This window comes from Leuresthes tenuis, unplaced genomic scaffold (genome assembly GCF_036924035.1).
Source record: "Leuresthes tenuis unplaced genomic scaffold, fLeuTen1.0.hap1 SCAF_15, whole genome shotgun sequence".
Lineage (NCBI taxonomy): Eukaryota > Metazoa > Chordata > Actinopteri > Atheriniformes > Atherinopsidae > Leuresthes > Leuresthes tenuis.
The window spans coordinates 17,580,927-17,603,290 of NW_027325369.1; the positions used below are offsets into that span (position 1 = coordinate 17,580,927).

At 40.3% G+C, this 22,364-nt stretch overlaps 3 protein-coding genes across 7 annotated transcripts; 2 read left to right on the forward strand and 1 right to left on the reverse strand.

The window, feature by feature from the left end:
- Nucleotides 1–461: 461 nt before the first annotated feature.
- gng7 (guanine nucleotide binding protein (G protein), gamma 7) lies at nt 462–9,363 on the forward strand. Of its 5 annotated transcripts, XM_072365279.1 has the most exons (5): nt 462–557; nt 667–749; nt 3,107–3,257; nt 4,212–4,327; nt 4,595–9,363. In XM_072365279.1, the coding sequence occupies exons 4-5, from the start codon at nt 4,247–4,249 to the stop codon at nt 4,718–4,720; spliced, it is 207 nt and encodes a 68-aa protein (XP_072221380.1). In that variant the 5' UTR covers nt 462–557; nt 667–749; nt 3,107–3,257; nt 4,212–4,246; the 3' UTR covers nt 4,721–9,363. The 5 variants fall into 5 exon arrangements, with proteins under 5 accessions (XP_072221380.1, XP_072221378.1, XP_072221379.1 ...); XM_072365277.1 differs by lacking the exon at nt 667–749; XM_072365278.1 differs by lacking the exon at nt 462–557 and having other exon boundaries at nt 566–749.
- Nucleotides 9,364–10,475: 1,112 nt separating this feature from the next.
- LOC140270281 (growth arrest and DNA damage-inducible protein GADD45 beta-like) lies at nt 10,476–12,812 on the reverse strand. Its single transcript, XM_072365409.1, has 4 exons — nt 12,631–12,812; nt 11,945–12,046; nt 11,553–11,769; nt 10,476–11,313 (listed from the first exon to the last, which is right to left on the reverse strand). Exons 1-4 carry the CDS (start codon nt 12,666–12,668, stop codon nt 11,209–11,211), a joined length of 462 nt encoding a protein of 153 aa, XP_072221510.1. The 5' UTR covers nt 12,669–12,812; the 3' UTR covers nt 10,476–11,208.
- Nucleotides 12,813–14,688: 1,876 nt separating this feature from the next.
- On the forward strand, nt 14,689–19,943 carry LOC140270282 (interferon-induced protein 44-like). Its single transcript, XM_072365410.1, has 8 exons — nt 14,689–14,778; nt 16,285–16,785; nt 16,878–16,929; nt 17,955–18,150; nt 18,395–18,544; nt 18,654–18,825; nt 19,086–19,186; nt 19,274–19,943. Exons 2-8 carry the CDS (start codon nt 16,305–16,307, stop codon nt 19,526–19,528), a joined length of 1,407 nt encoding a protein of 468 aa, XP_072221511.1. The 5' UTR covers nt 14,689–14,778; nt 16,285–16,304; the 3' UTR covers nt 19,529–19,943.
- Nucleotides 19,944–22,364: the final 2,421 nt, after the last annotated feature.

The following is a 22,364-nucleotide window of genomic DNA, read 5'->3' on the forward strand; positions in this document are numbered from 1 at the left end:
GAGAATAGATATAAGATGTAATGGTGCATCTGGACTTCATATCCAATTGGATATGACTTAAGTTCACAAAAATAAATTAAAAAACGAAAACAAAAGGGAAAAAAAACTCTTTGGTAAATCACGGTTTAGCTACTGACTAGGAAGGTCGCGATGTGATTTCCATTGTCTGAATGAAGCATTCGTTGACTCAAGGGTTTAAGGAGACTTCAAGACGCCAGGAGTCCCCATCAAATTAGACGCCTGTTTTTTTGTTTTTTGTTTTTTTCTTCAACAGTCTAACTGGGAGAGTACAAAATAGCATCCTTATGTCATGGGGGGATTATAGCTGTCACTGGATCTGTGTGCATGTTTGATAAGGCTTTAGGAACACCTGGATTAAATCTGTTTGTCGGTGGTAGAGAGAGAAAGGGAGGAGGGGAGGGAGGGCAGAGGAGTGGACAGACACTGTAAACGGAGGGGGAGGCGTTTGGCTCGGCGAAGACTGGGAGCGAGAGAGCGGAGAGGCTGAGAAACCAGCGGATCTGGCCCTTTAAATCACCAATACAGCGCATTCGGAGGTGAGTTTGGAGATATTTGGCTTTTTTTTCCCCCTCCCTGTGTATAATCATTGTAACGTTTTTGTGCGCCTTTGCAACCCCGGATTATCTTCACCGAGGGCGGCTGCAGCGGAGAGAGGTTCCACCAGTGTCACGAATCCGGATTTCCCCAGCCCTTTGCCGGCAGAGAGGGTGGGGAGGACCGGGGACAGGGTCAGTGGAAGATTTCTTGCGGCTCCGCTTGGACTTTGAGGGCTCATAAGCAACAGTAACTGGATCTTACATGCCGAAGTAGGCCATATACCCAGCAATTTGCATAATAGCGGAAAATAATGGCATGCGCTCCAGTCTTGTGCCTGTTGTCGCTGGGTGGGTTTATATTGGCTGCTGGAGCTTGCCTCCCTCAAAACATGTCACCACCCTGCTCCCACGGCTTACGATCAAGGCCTCTTTGCAGAACCAAAGCGGTATTGTCCGGTCTTCACATGGGGAAATCTATCTGGCTTTGATATGTGCACAAGGTCTGCCTGTGTCTGGGCGCCTGTGCGTATACGTGTGTATGCTGGCGTGAGTGAGTGGTGCGTGGATAGCCATGGGAGAGAGGACATGCTGTTCTATCCATCAAAATGCCCGCATTGTGTTTTCACACGGCAGAGCAGCAAGCAGGGCCTGTAGCAGAGGACATGACTTCGTACTGTAGGCCCGATCAGCGCTCGGGAGCTGCTGGGATCAATAAGGATTGGTGCATTTTTGCGCGTCTTGAGAGCCTCTGTGGGTTGACTGGTTGGCTGGCTGGTCAGCCAGGGCCTGTCCAATTCTACTTATGTTTTAGGTCCAGGCCAGGGCAAATAACCAGCTCACTGTTTGTTGTGTTACTGTGCTTTTTTTCCACATCAATAGATCATCTCAGATAGGGGCGCAGGAGAGAAGAGATATGATTGATATCCCTGAAGTGGCGAGGCGGAATTCATGTCTGTGCTGTTTTATCCAGCTCTCCTCGGCACGGTGTGCGCCATAGCAGAAAGTTTGAAAAATCAACAGGCTGAAGAAATCGGAGAACCGGGTTTATGGTGTCTGCTGAGTGTGAAATGTTGTTTTAGCTTTATAATTCTTAAATACGCTTCCACTGCTTGAGGGAAAATATTCCAGAAGCTTGTAAACAATGAAGTGGTGTCAAGCTGTGCTGTAAGTCAACAATATGCTACAGAGAAAGCTCCAAAAGCGTTCAGTTTGTGTTGATGCATATGTCTATTCTGATAGCTATGAGGGATGGTGCATGTGTGTCGATTCATCCAACCTTGGCAGATAAATGGAATATGTTTTGGACCAGGTTTCCCCTTGTGTTTTACACTTAATTTTTCACACAACGACGATATGACGACTCAGCTCTGTATATGGGAATGTAAATGCAGTCTTCCCAAAGTAGACCATTATTTAAGAGTTGAAATATGTGGGTTGTTAGGATTAAGGTTCAGGTCAGGGCCACTTAGGAGAGAGGTAGAGGTGGACAGACAAAATAAAAGGCCATAAAATTCAATCAAATTCCAACTAATACAAGGAGGCTGAATCACTGATATCAGTGCAGCTGTCTGTACTGATGGCAGCTATTGCAGGGAAAGCCATGTGCCAAGATTGATCAAATCAACAAGCTCTGTCAATTATACCTTGCTTAAAATGTGTTTTTTTCTCAGTAAAGGGAAACACTAACAAGGATCTCATGAGTGTTCTTAAAGTGCTCTTGGGAAGTACAGTCATCCAACAGGGCCAATCCCTCTTGTTTTGTATAATCTTGCTGATAGACAGGAAAGCAGAAAATCCCCTACTTTGATTTCAGTTGACTAAAGTCAGTTCACTTTCCTTGTATGTCCAAAATAAGTTTGTGTGGGACATAATAAATAGAAAAAAAACAGAAGGGCAAACCTCTCTCTCCCATACACACACACACACACACACACACACGCACGCACAAAAGCCCTAATTACAGACATGAATCTCTGATCTACACCACAGTCGGAGTAATTAAAGCAGGACTCTCCTCCTGAGAGAGCAGGTGACAGACAGAGAGGCAGAGTGAGACACACAGTGGAAGTATTCTGATTGTGATGCACGTGAGGTGAGAGATGTGCTTTGATCACATGTAATGACAGGGGAGCCTCCGTGCTCCATTTAAAGGTGTGTAAATAGAAAAAAAAAGCATTCAAATGGTTTTTAATGATTTTTAGTGGCAATGGTACGGAAAGAACAGATGAAAATCTAAAAGTGCACTTAGAGGTACTTTGTGAGAAAAAAACAGTAATTTCAGAAGCTATACTGTGAATGATGAAAGGAGTGATGATGACAGTTTATCAGTATGATCTTAAACATATTCATTTTAATTTCTCAAAAAAAGCTCTTTTAAAACTTAATTAATCCAGTTTTACATGTGTTATAATGGCTGTTTTAGTGCAGTTTTCCCTCTTTGCAGCTGCTATTTCCTCTTTGTTTATCATATTCCCCAAAGATTTTGAAATATGTAGTAATATAACAGTGGTCTTGTTTTGTAACACCACACCTGTTCTTCTTTCATCCAGAGACAAGCCAATGTAAGCTCAACGGCCACCCAGCTCTGTCATTCTGACCTGGAAACTGTTTTCCTGCCATCCCTGCTTCCCTCAGATCGTCCCCTACATCCGTTCACATTAGTGTTCAGAGTGAGAGTCTTGTCTGCACACCACCAGTCAGGTAATACTCTTTTTGTAGTGGCCAGTAACTGATGTTCCATATTTTACATTAAGACTACAAACTGTCTTGCATCCAACTTTCAGTGTACTCAGATGTCCTGGAAACTGTTGATTTTGGGTGTCGTTATTCTTATCCCAAACATACACAGATTTACGACCACTACTAACTTATTTATATATTCTTATTAACTTATGGGGTCTTACACACTTTATTTGTGTGTGGTATCCAGAGAATCTATACCTATGAATTGCATTTCGAACATGAACCCCCACTCATTATTTGTATTGCACCATCATGAAGTCACCTCATAGTGGTGCTGTGCCTCCACAACAAAGGAAATACAGTCCCTTGAAAGAAGTCCATCCATCCATCCATTTTCTATACCCTCTTAATCCAATTTAGGGTAACGCAGGAGGGGGGCTGGAGCGTATCCCAGCTGTCATTGGGCGAGAGGCAGGGTACATCCTGAACTGGTTGCCAGTTCATCACAGGGCTACACAGAGATAAATGAGACACCCAACCACCCTCACACTTACTCCTAAGGACAATTTAGAGTCACCAATTAACCGAGCATGCATGTTTTTGGACGATGGGAGGAAGCCAAGTACCCACAGAGAACCCACGCATACACGGGGAGAACATGCAAACTCCACACAGAAAGGCCTCAGCCGGGATTCAAGCCTGGAACCCTCTTGCTCTCAGGTGATGGTATTAACTACCACACCACCGTGTACCAGTAGAAATTTCTGTATGCAGCGGACAACACTGAAAACCAGAACAGAGTGTTTGTGATAGTCAGTCCCGTGACTTAGCACTATATGAATGAACTGAATTGAGCAACTGAAGAGCATATTTGTTTGTCAGTGAAATGATTCACTTGGATCTGGGAACACATAAGCTACAATAATACATCAGTTTTATGTCGTTTCTGTTTTCTCTTCCTTTCTCCCTCAGTCTTCTCCAGTGTTGGTGTATTCTGATGGATCAGCATGTCTACCACTAATAATATCGCCCAGGCCAGGAAACTGGTGGAACAGCTGAGGATCGAGGCAGGAATTGAACGTATTAAGGTAAATCAATCATTTCTGCCATGTCTGGATATTTGTGAGTCTAAGCATTTATCCTCTTGTGACTTTGTTTTTCTCTCATTTCACTGTTTTCCCTCCCTTTTGTCCTTGCTCTTTCATTTACCTCCCTCGCAACTTTGTTTTTCTTTCCTCCTATTTGACTGATTTCTCCTTATGTCCTCCCATGTAATTTTCTACTCGTCTTTTCTGACCCCTCCTTGCCTTCCCTCATTCCCCTCTCTTTCTCTCCCCTACTCTTCTTCCTGGTAGGTGTCTAAAGCAGCAGCGGACCTGATGAGTTATTGTGAGCAGCACGCTCGTAGCGACCCTCTGCTGGTTGGGGTTCCCACTTCTGAAAACCCTTTCAAGGACAAGAAACCTTGCATCATCCTATAGCTGCGCTCCACACTTCCACCCTCACACACACAGACACATACTCACACATACTCACACATACTCATGCACATATAGATGCAGACTCACACATAAGCATTCACATTTGCTATCCAAATCAACCCACAAATTACCACACATACACAATTTCAAGCAGACCTATCTGATCTTAATGAGCTTTACGCTCACACAGAAACACACACACTCACCAAACACCAAAACAGCCACTCTGGAACAGTGCTGTACCTCCAGAGCCTCCGCTAGGGGGCAGGTATCTTGTGCTCACAGTGGCTGAGATCAGTTAATCGCAGAGAATGGTCCAAGGTGCTTTGGTAATTTTCACTTATGCTGATGAATTAGCTACAGCTTAACTTGCAAAGGGATTGGGACATTCATTATCAATAAGAAGCCTGTATTTTCTCCTTTTTTCTTATTTCATTATGAAACAAGGTGTTGGATAAAGATTGGGCGGTGGGAGGGTGCATGTGGGCAACAGACATTAGTGGTAGGCCAAGGCCAGATGTGCCAAACATGACCTGATGTCGCATAAATGCTCAATAGCTTATTTTTTTCTGTGGGAATTTAAAAGAAAAAAAAAACATTCTGAGAGTTTTGTTCTTTTCGGAGCAAGTGGCGACAGCCTTTGCCTTTCTCAGAGTAAAACATGTTCTCACACCCAAACCTGTATGAACAGACCTTCTCTGCCTCTGGCCTCACTATGGCTGTCTGCAGCCTTTGGCCAAGCCTCCAGCTGTGCCAATCTGTACAAAAAAGTTATTTCTAGTTGCTGATCTGCAGTCACTGATTCCATTGCAGTTCATGATGGCTGCCCTTGGCTCAAATCGGCATCTTAGCCGACCTCAGATCTGCACCTATGAGTGGAACACAGTGAATAGCTCTACACAGAACTAAAGCTATTAACCGTGGACGTTTACTGCATTTTTCTTAAGAAATACTTGTTTGTGAACTCAATGTATGTTTAGATATTTTGTTCAAGCATTACTTAACAAATGAAACAATACTGTACTTTTTTTAAATTATTTTCCTTTGACATAGGTGTTACCCCTGGCTGATCAGGTTTCTTTTCCTGCTTGGTTTAATGAAATAACAAGAGTTAGAGGTGACACTTTATCAGATCTTACACAAAGGTTTCTACTGTACATCAAACCTCCCTGTGCTTTACCCTGGTAGAGGGCAAGGTCATAGACTAACAACATCAGAGAATCAGTCTGCAAATCCCAAACCTAAAAAGTACAAGTGAAGGCACCCCTTTACCCATCCTCTCGGTTCATATTTTATTCTTCCAACTATCAGTTTCTGTGAATTAAAAAGTATGGAGAAAAAAAAAGTTCAAACTCAGTGGTCAGTCCACAAAGATGGGATTGTTTAGAGAAGGCTTCATATGACATTTTAATGTATAATAATTGTTTCTATAAATCAGATTACCTGGTTTTACCAGCCATAAGAGGTTCCAGTCCAAGAGCTTGCTCTAATGTGAGTTCAACCTAGTCAGGGACTGATTTGCTAGGAGCTGCCAGTCCCCATTCTGTGTCCTTCTCTCCTCCTCCACACTCCTCCTCTCTGAAAAACCAAACTTGATTGTAAAAACTGAAAATGAAGAAGAAAATAATGGCATTAAGAGAAACAAACTAAGTGTATAAACTTTCTTTCAGACATGTGCAGAAGTGATAAGTTGAAGAGTAGCTGTTTTGGGTTTGTTTTTAATGAGTTTCCTTCTTTCTATGGAGTCCATGGAACCTGGTCAGTTGAGTATTATTACCCTGTACAGTGTTTGTAAAATACAAAATCTAAACAGAGAATTCCCCTCTGTGGATGTTGGACTTTTTAGTATTACTTATTCAGTTCCGTCAGTCATCATCTTGTCTCTCTTCCACTCATTTTTGTTGTCATTGAGGTTTTAGAGGCTCGTGATAGTGGAGGTTGTTCATTTATCATAGATACAAATACAGGGCGGATCAAATAATGTAACAGCAACAAAAACCCTGTTAAGTTTTGGTTCATGTCTTGTTAGGGAATTAATCAAAATTGGACTACATTCCAGTGGCATAAATCCAACCTCCAGATCCATCCTTTAACACCAGCGCTACCTTTTTTTTTTCTTGGGCAACAGACAACGAGGACAACAAACACATTACATAAAATCTCGCTTGCAGGTGCTTTTCAGGCTTGAGGGGTGATATGGAGAGGACAGGTTAAGGTTAAAGCAACTGTTAGGCCTGTCACTGAGACCTGTTTTTAAAGGATAATAGCTGAGAGAGGGGAGCTTTGTGCAATCATATTTCACTTTATCATCTAGCTGAGTTTTTGTCAATAGCAGCATACAATGACAGATCAGTATGGGGTCATTTGTAAACTCAGAAATCTGCTGGTAGACTGTCACGGTGCTTGATCTATCTGCCTTTCTATTCTGATACGGCCCAACTGCCATGCTGACTTTTGGGAGTTTAGATTGTTGAAGCTGTGCGACATTCTTCGGGTCCACACTATGTGGCGCTCCTGAGATAGATGTACAGAAGCAGGCAGTGGGGAAAGAAGCAGTCTATATCTTTCTTGTTTCCGGGCTTTCTGTTAAGCTCTCACAGTAAAAGATCATGAAAATGGGGTGTATGTAATGCTTAAAAAATACAACTTTTCAGTTTTTTTAAGTTCAGTAATCAGTAGTTCAGTCTTTTTCTCCCCTGATAGAAAATCTGGCTTCATCTCTCCTTTTCTTTTGTTTCAAACGCAGAGAGCAAGCTCCTTCCAAAGTATCCAAGAGCATGAGCTGGAAAAAGCCACAGAGAGATCTGGGGGGTTGTGAGTTTGTGTCTGCTGGTGTTTGGTAGCTGAAAAGGATGGTTTAGCAGAAGGTGAAGAGTAAACAGAGGTGGACAGATATGTGTGTTTGTTGTAGAGACACATTGTGCACACAGTGCCCCCAGTGCTGCAGGGTGGCACATAATACTGTTACAGTACTGCAGTTCTGCAATTCTAGGTCAGGGTTGGTCAGACCAGAGAAGAGGTCATGTGATACTATCAGTCAGAACAGCAAGTATGCCCTCTGCTCATTTGTTTTGTCAGTCAGAGGCTTCTGCTCAAACTTTGTGGAAGAGGAAAAAATTATTGTGTCACAAGCTGAAACTGTTCCGTCCAAATGTGGGAAGCTATGTTTGATGTGAGGACCAATATTAACCTTAAAAATATCCCCAAAGTTGGCTGATTCAGTAATTTATAGAACCTGCCCGAGGCTACTTTTTAACTCTGTGATATCCTTTGCCCGTTTTTACTATCAGCTGGTTATTTTTGCCTTTTGAGCTGTAATAGACCTAAATCAAGTGTCTGAAACCCAGAGAAATGTGCATATTTGCTCCTAGCAAGAGTAAAATGAGATGCTCAGATCAAATTGTTAAAGGAGCCTTTCTGTCTGTATAATATGAAGCTAAATCCAGATGCTTAGCTTAACGTCTGGAATAAGGGACACTGCTAGCCAAGCTCTGTTCAGCAGTAACAAAATCCACATTTCAGCATTTCCATTTAACGGTTTTATCTCTGTGTTGTCTTTGCAACTCTGTGAAGTAATGAACTTTAGAGAAGCTTTATAGATTTGGTTGTTGCAGGGTGAGCAGTTTTATCTTTGTTTCTGGTTTCTGGTCTTAATATAACTAGCTACTTTCAGTGGCTTTGGATTTAGCAAATGTGATGAGGGGATGTGATGACTTATGAATCTTGTCATCTGCAGGCTAATTTAGACAAGTAATGTCAGTGTCCTTACTGTTGTCAAACAGTGTCAAACTATTCCTCGAAATGATTTTTTCTTCATCTGTGCAAGTAACTGAAGTGATGATTACATCTGATTTTGTTTGATGAATGGTGATATTTTTTTAAAACCCAACCAAAACGATTTTCAACATTGAGGAAATTAGTGATTTGATGCTTTGATACGTTGTTGCTTCAAATTTCTTAGCAAGTTAAAGAGGATTACCGCTGCACTGGTTTGAAAAAAATTAGACAAGCATGCATAGCATATCAGCACACACACCTATGAGCGATGATGTTGTCCTATCTGACATACTTTTTCTTTTCTTTTTCTATGATACTTGTTTTTATTCTTTCAATCATTCCATCCCTGCTTGGGCTACAATCAAAGACAGACTGCCTGAATTGCTCATTGGCCAACAGTTTGTCTGATTGATTGGTTGTTAGTTTGCCTCATAGTGGCGTATATTGTGTTAATGCTGGTCTTGGAGTCATCAGATCAACAGATTGAACTTATCTATGGAACATGTGGCTCAAGATGGAAATCCACTGGTGTTATGACAAAAAGTGAGCCTGACAAAATTCATAACTCGCCTGTGAGGAGGATTGAGGCTCCCCACTAGTGGACTTTCATATAAAACATCACTCACTTGGCTCTGAGCCCTTTCTGAGACTCATTTTTGTGTTCTGATCTCCTGTGTATGCATACAGTATATGTATCTTTTTGCCTTGATTGATTATGAAGAAAATTTATCTATTTTTTGTAACTGTTCTCTGATGTGCCATAACTCATGTTTTCTTGCACACTGTTAATATTTTGTGGATATTGCTGTTAAAAAAAGATGATATTGAGAAGTAGATAACATTAATAAAAAGATGATATAATAACACGAAGTCTTGCATGTTTTTGTGTCATCATAACACCAAGTTTATGTCAGAAATTTTGCACAGGAACATTTTCCTTTTTGAGTGCTGGCTGAATTGCCAAGCCAGCGCTAACATTGGGCGGCCCATCAGGTTTTATTTTCTTTTTGTGCTCTCTCAGTAGAACATTGCTTTTATCTTACTCAGACAAAGATACAAAGAGCTCATGCACGCACATGCTCACAGGCCTTATGCACACATGCCGTGCAGTGCAAGGATGAAAATATGATGCACCAAACAGCAGAAACAAAGACCACAGCAGAACCACCCAATAGGATAATTTGACAGGAATGTAATTGTTACAGCTCCTGTGTTCAAGGGCACCTGAAAACTCTTTAAAGCTCTGGTTTGACAGTCACAAGACTCATTCAACTTTCAAACCAACTACCACTGACCCCTCAGTAAGTCACAGGCAATCAGATTTAGGGTGTATGAGCCACAGCCAATAAGAAGGTAGTCCTCCAAGCAGCAGATAGTAAACTAGTGGGTGGTCCATTTGCCTGAGTGTTTCTCTCTCAGCTGTTCTACAGTCATAGCTGTGTACAGACATGTGAGTGCAAAACAGAGGGTGGATACTTAGATTAAATGGAGATAAAGGGGCATGGGTGGGGTTAGCCACACACGTTTGCTTGCATTAGTTTTGCACTAGATAGCGTGTAACATCTATGCACTTGAAATCTTAGGACATATTCAAAGGTTTTACAGTTAATTTGAGTCTTTCCTAGAACTAGTTTCCTAATACTTCCTGAATGTGTGCATTAGTTTGCTTTGCCTGTTTGCTGCAATGCAATAAGTTTCCGTCTCCACCCTGGTGTCACTCTGACAAAGACTTTGACCCAAGCGTGCATACATCTTCCACTACTTCAATGTAAATATGAAGTGCAGTTACATAACAGCTGGTTCCATGATGCACAAGTGGCTTATATTTTGAAATTAGAACAGAAACCTTTGCGAATGTAAAAATTTATTGACTTAACAGAGAACTAGAAATGAACCACAAATAGTTGCAAAAACCACTGATACAAATTAATAGTGTAGCCATCTCATATTTGTATCAAAAAGGCACAAAGATGTTAACTTTCTTTTAAATTATAGTCATTTAAAGCCAGCCTTTTGCAATAATACAACCCAGTCCAGTCTGTATCCCCATGGGTCTCAAATCCAAACCAAGATACATTATGTTCCGAGCCTCTTTTGTAGTTTTTCAGTCTTGCAATGAAATGCAGTCTCTGTTTCTATGGTGACCACTCCTGCACAGGTTCAGCTGCTCATTTCAAGAAGGCACACACTACACACCCAGTTTTTGCTGAAAACACGTGTATGCGCATACCACGCAGTTACACACAGACACACACCCTTTCCGTCCAGAGACTATCCCAAGTCACACACACACAGGAATGTTGGGTATACAGGAGTTTCACCTTTACAACATTTCTGTCCTGACAGTCAGCACTTAAATATTTCAGGTATAAGCTGGGGCACGGATGAGTCACTATCGATGTGACTGCACCTTTTAATCATTAATGCCACAACCCTTAGATATTGAGAGTGCCCAAAACAGAAGCTAAGATTGTGTTTGCAGAAATTATGTGTCCTGCATGTCAGACTGGTTTTCTGCCCGTATGTTTTGCACAAACACTGATTTTAGAAACCAGTCTCCAGTCCAAGTGTCATACAGTCACTGAAGGGGGAATCTTTGGCCCTTCAGTCTGCACAGCATACAAGGCCGAGTCCACTCTAGGCCATTGCTGCAAGATCCTTCATATAATTAGTTTCTGGACCCAGGAAGCTCCTGTGAGTAAGCAGAGCCCTCAGCGTTCCTGCAGGGCCAGTTCAGGAATCCACTGGTCAATACGTCGACTCTCCTGGCAGTACATCCCCACTTCTTGTAGTCTGTAGTGTTCCACCTGAGGGTTCTGTATGGAAAAACCAACAAAATCATACTCCCTCTTTAAGGCAAAGCAAGTTTATTTGTAGAGCACAATTTGTACACAAGGCAATTCAAAGTTAAGGTGAATGTGAAAGTAAAATGACAAGGAAACAACAAGCTGACAGGTTCCAAGAAGCACAACCTTTTAGCGGTAATAATAATAAAACACTTCCTCTACTGCCTCACAGTTACATAAAAAAAGGCTATGGTGCTTAGTCAACATACCGTAACCAGCAGGCAGTGAAGATCTCTGCACTCTTCTTGGTTTCTGTTGGCATCAACAGCCCCCAGAAGCTGGCGAAGCCGCTGAACCCCCAAGACACGCAGGATGGTGATGCCGCTGTCACAGCAGAAGGACTGAAGCAGCGTGAAGTGGATCTGCAGCGCTACATCATCCTCATCGTCGGCCGCCAGGACACACAGGACCACACTGTCAGGATCTCTAAGATGGAAAAAAAAAAAGAAAATCAGAAAAAACCTGTACTCACATGTCCAGCACAGTAGTACTGGGCACTGTAATTACACTAAAATGTGGTAGGAGTTTATATACATATATAGATGTATGCTTAAACCGTATAGTGCATATATATACACTAAAGTTAATGATTTAAACTCACGTATTGAGAAGTTTGGCTGATTCATAGATACCAACAGTCAGGCAGTCTTGTTTCTGAGCTGTTACCAGTAATTCCTCCAGAGCCAGGCTCGCAGACATCATCCTGAGGGTTTAAACAGAACAATTACCCTTCTGTACTGAAAATAAGACAAATTTCTACCCACCTCAAACTCATACAGCAGATCTTTCTCAAAACTGGACCCATAACTTTGTTAATCTAATCAAATATTGTTATGCAAAATTGTAAAAGAGAGGTCACATGAATGCTGAGTTTTTGTTATTACTCTGTTTTAGAGGTTATTTGTTGCATGTGGATGGCTGAGGTACTGTTAATAAGTAATCAAAATAGAATTAGTACAGACTGTACGATCCATGCCTTGCAGAGTACCAGCTATGCAACATGCATGCACGCTATTTTGTAAGTAGGCTCTAAATGTGTAATAATGAAGACAATCAGTATAGGACTTCAACTTTTCATGCAGCAAGTTGTCCACGTTGTCCCATAAGGTGCATTAATTCTGTGCTCTCCCTCCGGATAAAGCCTGCATTCCCAGCCTACAACGACTGGTTTAATTACATCAGCCTCAGCAGATCAGGCAATGCGGGGTCAAAGGACTCGGGGCATTCCTGTCCTGCACATGACCGCACAAATGGATCACACAGACCTCAAACATCAAGAAATCTCACTTGTTCTTAACGGAGCCGAAGCTTTCCTCTGGAATCATGTTTTCCAATCGGAAGTTATTCCCAGTGCGTAAAAGCGTGACGACAGTCCGGTGGTTTGTATATCCCCACAGTGTGCACAGTCTACTCAGGCGTGATCGCAGCGTTTGTTGTCGGCAAGGTTGCAAAACACTTTTTATACGGGTACTGAGCGTAGGGCGGCACCGAAACCACCCGGGTTTTGCAATTGGCTCAACAGAAAACTTAACCTCTCCCTTTGTCATGTGGACGCGTAGGTTTATTTTTGTTGTTAAACTGAGCGACGACTTGACACAATAAGGAGGTACATTTGCTGTGTCATTCTGACGAAAGATGGATATGACATTTTGCATAAAGAAAGACACCATTAGAAAAAAAGAAAACATCCAACAATGAATGATGAAAGTAAAGCTTCAAATCAAGCTGTGCAACTCAGGCTCCTCGTCTTTTCATAACAAGTTTCCAGAGTACAAGCGCTTATGAAATTATGACTGACATCTAGTGGCTAAATGACGGAAATAAAAGTGTATATAACCGAACTATTGCGAAACCCGAGTCACGGGAGTTAGCAGCAGTCATGTGTCCATGCATTTATGCAAACAAAAACCATAATTCTTCTTTATTGTACATGTGTTTCTCAGAGTCATGGTGATTAAGAATAAAAACAATCAAGTGAAATACAGCAAAGAGTGTAAATATATTTCATCTTCTCATGCATTCTACAATTTAAAGTTGACATATCAGTGATGTCATAAAGTCCACTCACAAGCACATCTTGAACTTTTAGACATCTCACATCTACATGGACATTTGCCCCAAATTATCTAAATATAAGATTCTGCTGAAGTGAAACGTGTCCCACAGATATTAAGGATTGGTGAGTAGAATTTTTAAACTGTGTGAGGTCGGCCTGGGTGTGGGTGTTGCGCCCTCTGCTCCGACAGTTTGGGAGAGGTGCGTGGTAACGTTTGAGCTACATGAAGGACAAAGACGCAGCCGACGTCTTTACTCCATTTTCACTTTATTCAAACGAACACACAGGCTTTTCTGCGCAAGCGCAAAACACAAAGTTCTCTGCCAGTCAAAATTAACCGATCCGCAAACCACCAAACTCTCAATAAATTGCAATTAGTGTACACAATATTCATACTTTTAGTACCGTATTAACATTTTTAATCAACCGTAACAAAATAATAACTATACAATGAATCACTTGTAACTGTTGCTTTTAACTTTATATAAACTCTACTCTTGACCTTTTAAACATGTATATTTTAATCTGTGTATGAAACACTAAATATTTTAATAATTTCAACCTGTCACATGGGTCAAGTGAAACCAGCACATTGTGAAGCTGATTTTATCATTTCATGAAATACGCTACTGTAAATGTTTGGTCAACATGCTTTCTCCAGAACTTCTAGTTACTCCTCCTCTGATAAACAGTACTGTATACCTGTATAGCTGTATGTTTGAGGTCGTTGTCATACTGCAGAGTGAGACTGGGGTACCTGATGGAAAGGACCCAACAATTGAATAAGTTTTGCGCTGTACTGTCTTGTTGACCTATCTTATTGACAGACAGGGGGGCATCTCCTTGTCACCGAAGTCCCCTTGAGCAAGGCACCGTACCCACATACTCTCTGAATGGCTGCCCACTGTTCCGGTGTATATGTCATCTGTCTCCATGATTGTGTGACAATATGTGACCTGGATGGGTTAAATGCAGAGTAATCTACATGACAATAAATCTACTTAATGGTAACAAATTCAGTTACAAATCATTAACAAACATTATGACTCTGACCAATGTTCCCTGACCTAGCTCCATGGAAACACATCGAAGCACCAGATTTATAGTGCTTTGCGCCTGCTAGAATAAAACAAATAGTCTGTGAAAGCGTTCACGATGTAAAATTGTTTAACTTATAAGAAGAAATTTAGTGGTTTTTAAGAATCCCAAAGGAGCGAGAAGTTCCACAGACCAGCACGTAATCTCATCACATGACGCGTCTTTTGTAGGCGTGTCTTCCAATGGTGAAAGTAAGTTCACAATGTTTGAACTCTTGATCAAGAAATCAAGTGATCCACAGCAGCCCGCTGAATTTCAGAGCAAAACTTTCTTTCCTGTAGGTAAGTTGGGACCTGCACCCACTGATCAACTTTAATCTATTGAGCAATCAATCAATCAATCAATCAAACTTTGTTGATGGAATCTTCAGACATGCAGTGAGGTATTACTTTCACTCGCTGCATAAATAAAAGCTCCTCTTCAACATTAATGTGAAATTTTGAAACAGGCAAGTATATTTGTAGTTTTTGCCGTATTGTAAATATCCTCTTGAGCAGTTTAATACAAAACTATTGAAAACATTTTTTAAAAAGTCAAAGAAATGTTGGGAACATTTATTTTTAGGTAAAAATGAAAGTAAGGAGGGCTCTTCAATGACTTTCAAAGCCATAATGATCGAGGAATAAGGCAGAGTCTAATTATTATATAAGTGATGTCTGGCCATTTTACTTTTATTATACTTATTTATTATGCTTTTCTCAATAAAGAGGTTAAACTAAGATCATATTTATTATCTTCGTCTTATACCATGGGAAAAATGTGTGACAGCTATTGATCAAGTCAACTTGGGGGCCCACAAGGTGGTTTACACGAGGAGTCCAGAATTTCATGCTACGCCCCTATCTGCGATCACCTTTTTTGTGCACTTGGGATGCAGTCCCTAAGATAACTGGATTTTATTATTCATTATTAACCAAAATCTAAGTCGGTCAGTGGCTGAAAATGTCATTAAAGACTTGGAAAAGCATACAAACATTTTTCAACCTACCAAAGAGAATATCATATCCAGGTAATGTGGGCTACCTTGATGAGTTTTTTGCCATCTCACGTGGCTAAGGTGGCCACAACATAGACTTAGATATTTGCACCGATTGCTCCACAATGGGGAACGTGAATCTTTCGAGCATATGAGACAAGAATTTATTCTCCCACAGACTTATCTCTACAGATATCTACAACTGAGACACTTTCTGTTTGTGCACCAAGAATTTGAAGACATTAAAAAATCCCTCTCAAATGGAGCTCTTTCTCCCAAAGATACAATCCAATCATAATACTAGTAGAGGAATATACAGAATATAACCTTTGTTTTCATTCATGGACTCAAATAACACATCATATATTAAAGAAAAGTGAGAGACAATTGGTACAAACATTACTCCTGAGGCCTCATTCAGGAGTACATTTAGTAACCAGCTCCATTATCTTTAAGTGATAATGAGATACTTTAGAACCCCACAAGTATCAGCCAAAAGGAATCAAACAAGTTAAGATAAATGCTGGAGAAAATGTGGACAACTCATTGGAACCAACACTCATATTCTGTGTATATTTGTAAAAAGCGATAAGCCTTACCGTTTTAGTGGTTGATGTGTTATCTTTGAATTAATTTCAATTGAATTTACAGTCAGAATGATCTGCTAGTCATTGCATTCCATTTTTATTCACATTATAGGCTACCCTGCTCTTTGGAATTAGGATTATAAATCTTATTTCGCAAATGTCACATGACAGCTTACATTTTTTTTTTGTGTCATAAAAGTCTACAATAACATCTGTAACTTTAGGTGACTTTTGACCTTCCATCATGCCAGTGGTCACATCCAGACTATCCATAGATCAGCAGACCAAGCTGCTGTCTCTCCTTGGTCATGTTAGGCTCCACCTGCTCTACAAAGCCAGCGTCCACGGGTTCACTGCTGCTGCCTTCCATGGCTACTGTGACAAACAGGGCCCCACCGTCATTGTTGCCTACAACGCTGCTGGGTTTGTCTTTGGGGCTTACACCTCCAAGGACTACACCCAGAGCGGACAGGCTGTAATTGATGGAGCGGCTTTCCTTTATAGCATCAGTGCTGGAGAAAATAAACCGCTGCGGGTAGCAGGTATTGCTGGACAGAGTGCTTTCACTGACGTAGTAACCGGTCCAAATTTTGGTGCCTTGGTGTTTTTGCTAAATGACCGGCCTAGGCTGCAGTCCAACCCAGGCACAGGTTTCCACTTCCAGGCTGCCAACATGCACGGAAACAACTTGGTTCTCACTGAGTTTGAGTTGTATCGAGTTGAAGGTATGTGACAGTAAACATTTACTTTTATGAGTCAAAGGGAGTAACTCATTGTTACACTTTTACAGAATACCTTTTTATCTTTTCACATCCAGGTTTGAGCAGTTTCCTGGAAAAGCCCTGGAGGAACATCCAGTGGACAGCTGAGTATGTAGAAATCCATGCTTGTGGTTTATACGTGTGTTTCTTACCAAAACTCAATTCTGCATCCTTGATGGCTAGAAAAATAAGTTATCACCGTTTTCTTTTTAGTTTTTTTTTTTAACCTAACCAACGTATGCAATCAACAACAGTTTTCTGACACCCATGTCACCAAGATTTTGTTTTCTGGGAGATCATACAGAGCTGCCCACATCAACAGAATGTGACTTCATAGTTATACAAACAGGGGTGATGACAGCGACTAGAACAATTCTCACTTAAAACTGTTTAGAAGAACAAAGAAGGGATAAACGCTTAAATGACACAAAAAAGAACAGTTCCTTCTGGACATGAATTCTGCTCAAGAGAAAGCAGGATGTTATAGATCCCCCAGAACACCCAATGGAAGCCTGATAAAGCTACAGTTGGTTAAAGTTAGTTGTTTATTTGTCAAAAAAAAAAGAAGAAAGAAAAACATCACAAACAAATAGCTACATCAATCTTGTAGATTTTGTAAGTAAATGTCTCCTGAAAACAATATTTATTTTCTTTATTTTAAATTGTGTGCCCTGATTTTACTTTTATGTTTTGAACTTGATTTTTACCTTTTGCCTGCTTCCTTCCTGATTTTTCTTGCTAAATTATAGATTTTGGATATTTGGTTTGAAAAGTTACCTTCTGCCTTTGAGTTTTTCCTTTCGTGACACATAATAATATTGCAAAGGAACAAAAATCCACATTGTGCTTTCACCATTATGTTTCCAAATTTCACTTTAAAGCAGAATAAACTTTCACCCTGCATAAAGCTTGTATTATCAATGTTAGACTGACATTTATGCTTATTTTGAAGGAAAAGTAGCTCAGAATAGTTTATTCAAAATGGCCAGGTTTAGTCATTTAGAAGAGTATTTATTTAGAATAGTTCTATGTGACATCACTGAGTGTGGTTATAGGGCAAATGCATCCTATCCTGAGTGGATAAAACATGAAAGGCTTGTAAATGTGATGTCTATGGTTTCTGTGGCTTATAGGAGAAAGCAGCAACTGATGAAAGTCATCCAGAACTATCAACCTGAAATCAAAACAGTGCATCAAGCCCGAGTGTTGTTGGTGGGTCCCATTGGGGCGGGCAAGTCCAGCTTCTTTAACTCAGTCAACTCAGCATTTCGCGGCAACATGACATCCCAGGCCATCACTGGCACAGCAGGAACAAGCGTGACCACTCAGGTGCCCACATAGATTTTACTCTCTGTGATCGTCCGCTCAGAAAGTGAAGGGAAAGTTTTTGGTTTTTTGGTTATACAGAGATTCAGGTGCAGGATTATCTGCAAAAACATGAGAGCAGTACTTCCTCCAAAACAGTTAACAAGATGTTTAGCTCAGACAGTCAGTTTGTACATTCTGGTTATGTGAATGCAAAGCTCTGCTCTAACTCTGTCCTACTAATTCACACTTAATCTCCCCTCTGTAGTTCCGCACCTATACCATCAAGGCAGGAAAAGGTGGTGAAACTATTCCTCTTATCTTCTGTGACACAATGGGGCTGGAAGAAAACAATGCTGGTTTGGACACTGATGACTTAGTCAACATCTTCAAGGGTAACATCAAGGATCGCTACCAGGTCTACTCTTCAAACACCTACCTCCTTCTGTACAACTTCATGCAAGTCCTTTGATTAAGAATGCAGGGTATTGATTGATTCATATAACATGTTTTGTTTGTCCTTTTAGTTTAGTACATGTGGACCCCTCATGGATGACGCTCCTGGCTTTAAGAAGAATGTGACTCTGAATGACAAGATTCACTGCATGGCTTATGTGGTTGACGCCTGCAAGGTGTCTCTTCTCAGCAAAAACATGCTGGACAAGTTTGCTGTCATCAGGAAAAAAGCCAACCAGCTGGGTTAGCAGTACAACGTTATTTTTTAGAACATTTTAAAAACTCACAACATTTTTCTTGATAATCTTACATTCATGTATGTGCTATGCGTTACATTTTTTGGCAAACTTGCAGTGGAAAACATTGGATGTCTTCAGTTCATTTAATTTCTATTTTCCCTTAGGTGTCTAAAGCATAGATCTGTCTTTCTGTGTTTGTATAGTGTCAAAACTTTCATCAGAAATTCTTGTCTTCATGTCGTCTGTTGTTTTGGTCCCTAATAGGAATCCCTCAGATTGTGTTGATGACTAAAGTGGATGAAGCCTGTCGACTGGTGACAAGAGATTTGAAGAATGTGTATCGCAGCGTTTACATCCAGGGAAAGGTAAAGATTTTATAGCTATTTAGCACATTATGAGTAAACTTGTTTTTGTGGCAGTGGGAAATAAACTGGTGCACATTTGTCTCTCAGGCTCGTCAGCTGAGTGAATCTCTGGGCATCCCTTTATCCTTTGTGTTACCAGTGAAAAACTACAGTAAGGAGCTGGACCTGGAACAGGATATTGACATTCTGCTCCTGACAGCCATCACGCAAATGCTCAACTATGCAGACAGCTTTTTTGAGAACCAAGTTACTGATGGCAGGAGCGATCAGATGGAGCTCTACAGATCCAATGATCATAGCCGCCCAGTTTTATCAGAACATAGTCACACTGAGGTTGTTTGAAATTCAGAACATTTGGACTTTCCAGACAGTGTACAAGTCTAATGATCAGATACACAGTACCATTAAAAAGTTGTGAGCCATCCAAAATTTCTTTGTACGCCTTTATTGGACAGGGAGCGTCTGCAAATATAAATATAAATACAGCATATAAGGCAAATCTAATTAGCTTGAAAGTCATTTTTTTTGTATGACCATCCTCGTTCTTCATTACAGCCTGAACTCTCTTGGGAAAACTTTCTTGTCATTTTGCTGCAGAGTCTTCAGGGACACGGCTCAGGCTGTGTTGAAGTGTAAAGCTGAGCAAAACAAATACTGACTTTCAGGTTCATTAGAACTGTATGAGCTCTGTTTTCTGCATTATAAACTGCATTTTTCTTTATGTTTGCACGTTTCAGTAAAATGCTGCATCTAATTCTTATTTTACCAGCAATATGTGAAGAAATGAGAAATGGTTTTACACAGTGCTGTATCTTCTAAGGTTTTGTTGTAATGCTTCCAATCAGAAACTTTTATTGTGATCACGTAGTACATGTGGTAGATTGGATAATGATAATGTGGTTAAAAGTCCCACTCAAGTTCAGTATTGTGATTGTGTTTCCTGATGATTTCTAATAAATTTCTGTTCATTTCCACATGGTGTACCTGGAGTCTTGTTTGGATCCCTGTGAAGTTTCCAGCTTTGTAGTCGAGCTGTTAGAGATATGAACTCACCTGCACATTCTGGGAATTATTAGTGCACAAAGAAAACAAAAAAACAGAAAGCAGTATATTACCTCAAAACTGTGTGTATAAAATGTAATATTACCCCAAACTTCAGTGGCCATTGCGGGGACTCAGGATCCAGCAGTGGACAAAGTGTCACGTCTGTTAGTTTTGTTATGTTTTTAGTTCTTGGTTTTTCTGTTATGACTTTAGGTTTTTCATGTTTTAGGTTTCTCTTAATTTAAGTCATTAGTTTTGCCGTGTTTTCCCTAAGTCACTCTTGATTATCTGCTTCACTCAAGTCACCTGTGCTCCCCCCCTCAGCTGCACTCCATCACCAATCACCTCCCCAGAGTATTTATTTTCCAGGTTCCCTCATGTCATTGTGAAATCCTCATCGTCATTCATGTTTCTCTTGTTAATGGGTCATGGTCACAGCCTTTTTCACAGCCATAGTGAAGTTTTGTTTTTTGTCTTAGTTAATCTTTTTTGTATTCCGGTTCAGCCATGCCTCATGTTTCTTTTCTTAAATAAATCAAGTATATCCTTTAAAATATCTGCATCCGGGTCCTACCTCCACCACGTCACGCTCAACCTCACCGCTTGTGACACAAAGTTCTAATATGTTTTCAAACAAGATAAATCCAAAGGTTGCTGCTTGGAAACTGATAATTAATGTTATTGTATATATTCTTTTCCTCGTGTCCCATCATCAAACCCAAGCAGATCTGTTCCTTTTTAAATTTGAGTTTTTCTTTTTTTTTGAAAGTCTGATGTGACATTGACATTTCATACAGGCAAACCCTTTGTAACCCTTTCTATCCCTAACAAAAACATTTAAAATGCAGTGCTAATAAATGACTCCAGGCCTACTTGTTTAGTACTCAACTCGAATCATTTCGTTCAACATCCACAGAGTTCTGCTCCTAAAAAGTTTGCATTTGTACTACTCTCAGTGGACAAATTTACATGGTGATAAACATTCTTTATTCATACATTATTCCCAGCCCAACAACCCACACGTTTTGACATTGTTTCTCTATGTAGTTACAGACAGTTATAAAGTGAAAGCTTCTTAATCGTCACCTGACCACCACCTTCTGTCTCCATCCTCACACCCTGCTTTTCTCTTTCTCTTCATGAATATCATAAATGAAACAATATACAGGACAGATTTTATACATTCAGAACACATATACTGTAGTTACAATTCACTGGCTTCTGTGGGCTTCAAGTAGTTGTTACCCACGATTACCCACAACTAGCAATAAATCAGTCGAACTGGGCCCTTTGGCTGGCAAAGGGAAGAAGTTAAATATTAGGTTTGTAATGAATTTGCATTTAAAATCTTCTAAAACATAATTTGAGAAAAAGAAAGATGATTGCATGAATCTGATTTTTTTTCCCACTTAAAAATATTGCAAAACTAGGGGGACCAAAACAGCAACACAGATAAGATTCTTATGCATCTCAACATGTGACATCCACCCATGGATATCCAGACTGGGATGAAATGAAGGGGTACAGTGTAATCCAAATCATTCGATATTCCTAATCTCTAACTCTAAATTGCATTAAAGTATTTTGGATATGTTGAAGAAGATACCTAAATTCAGGAAGTCAAGGAAATGTCTGTGTTATTCCAGAGAAGTAAAATTGCCTATCCAAGAAGTTACGTCAAAAATGATCTGGAAATGTGTCAATTGAGCATTGTCTTTTTTTTCCCTATTAGAGATTCCATATCACTTAGTTTGTTCAAGGAGAATAGTAATAAACATCTGTGATATAAAAATAAAATGACTGAATTGATTGGTTAATCATGACCCTGCACAATGTCGCTTTATGCAAACGGTCGTCCATTTTGTTCTTTCAGTTCCACTTTCAGGATTACTTCAAAACATTAATACAATCAAATTTTTTATGTAACTTTATGTAGAGCTCGTAAAGCTCCTATTTCCACCCACTGCGACTAAACTGATTCACACTGTGCAAAAAAAAACATTTTAAAACTTACTGTACGATCACTGCATATCCACCATTGAAAACGCAGCTTATCTTTTCTGTCTTTTTTTTCTTTGACTATTTGCTTGTTTTTAGCAACACATCAAGTTCACGATGCAAAAGTGTGTCACTT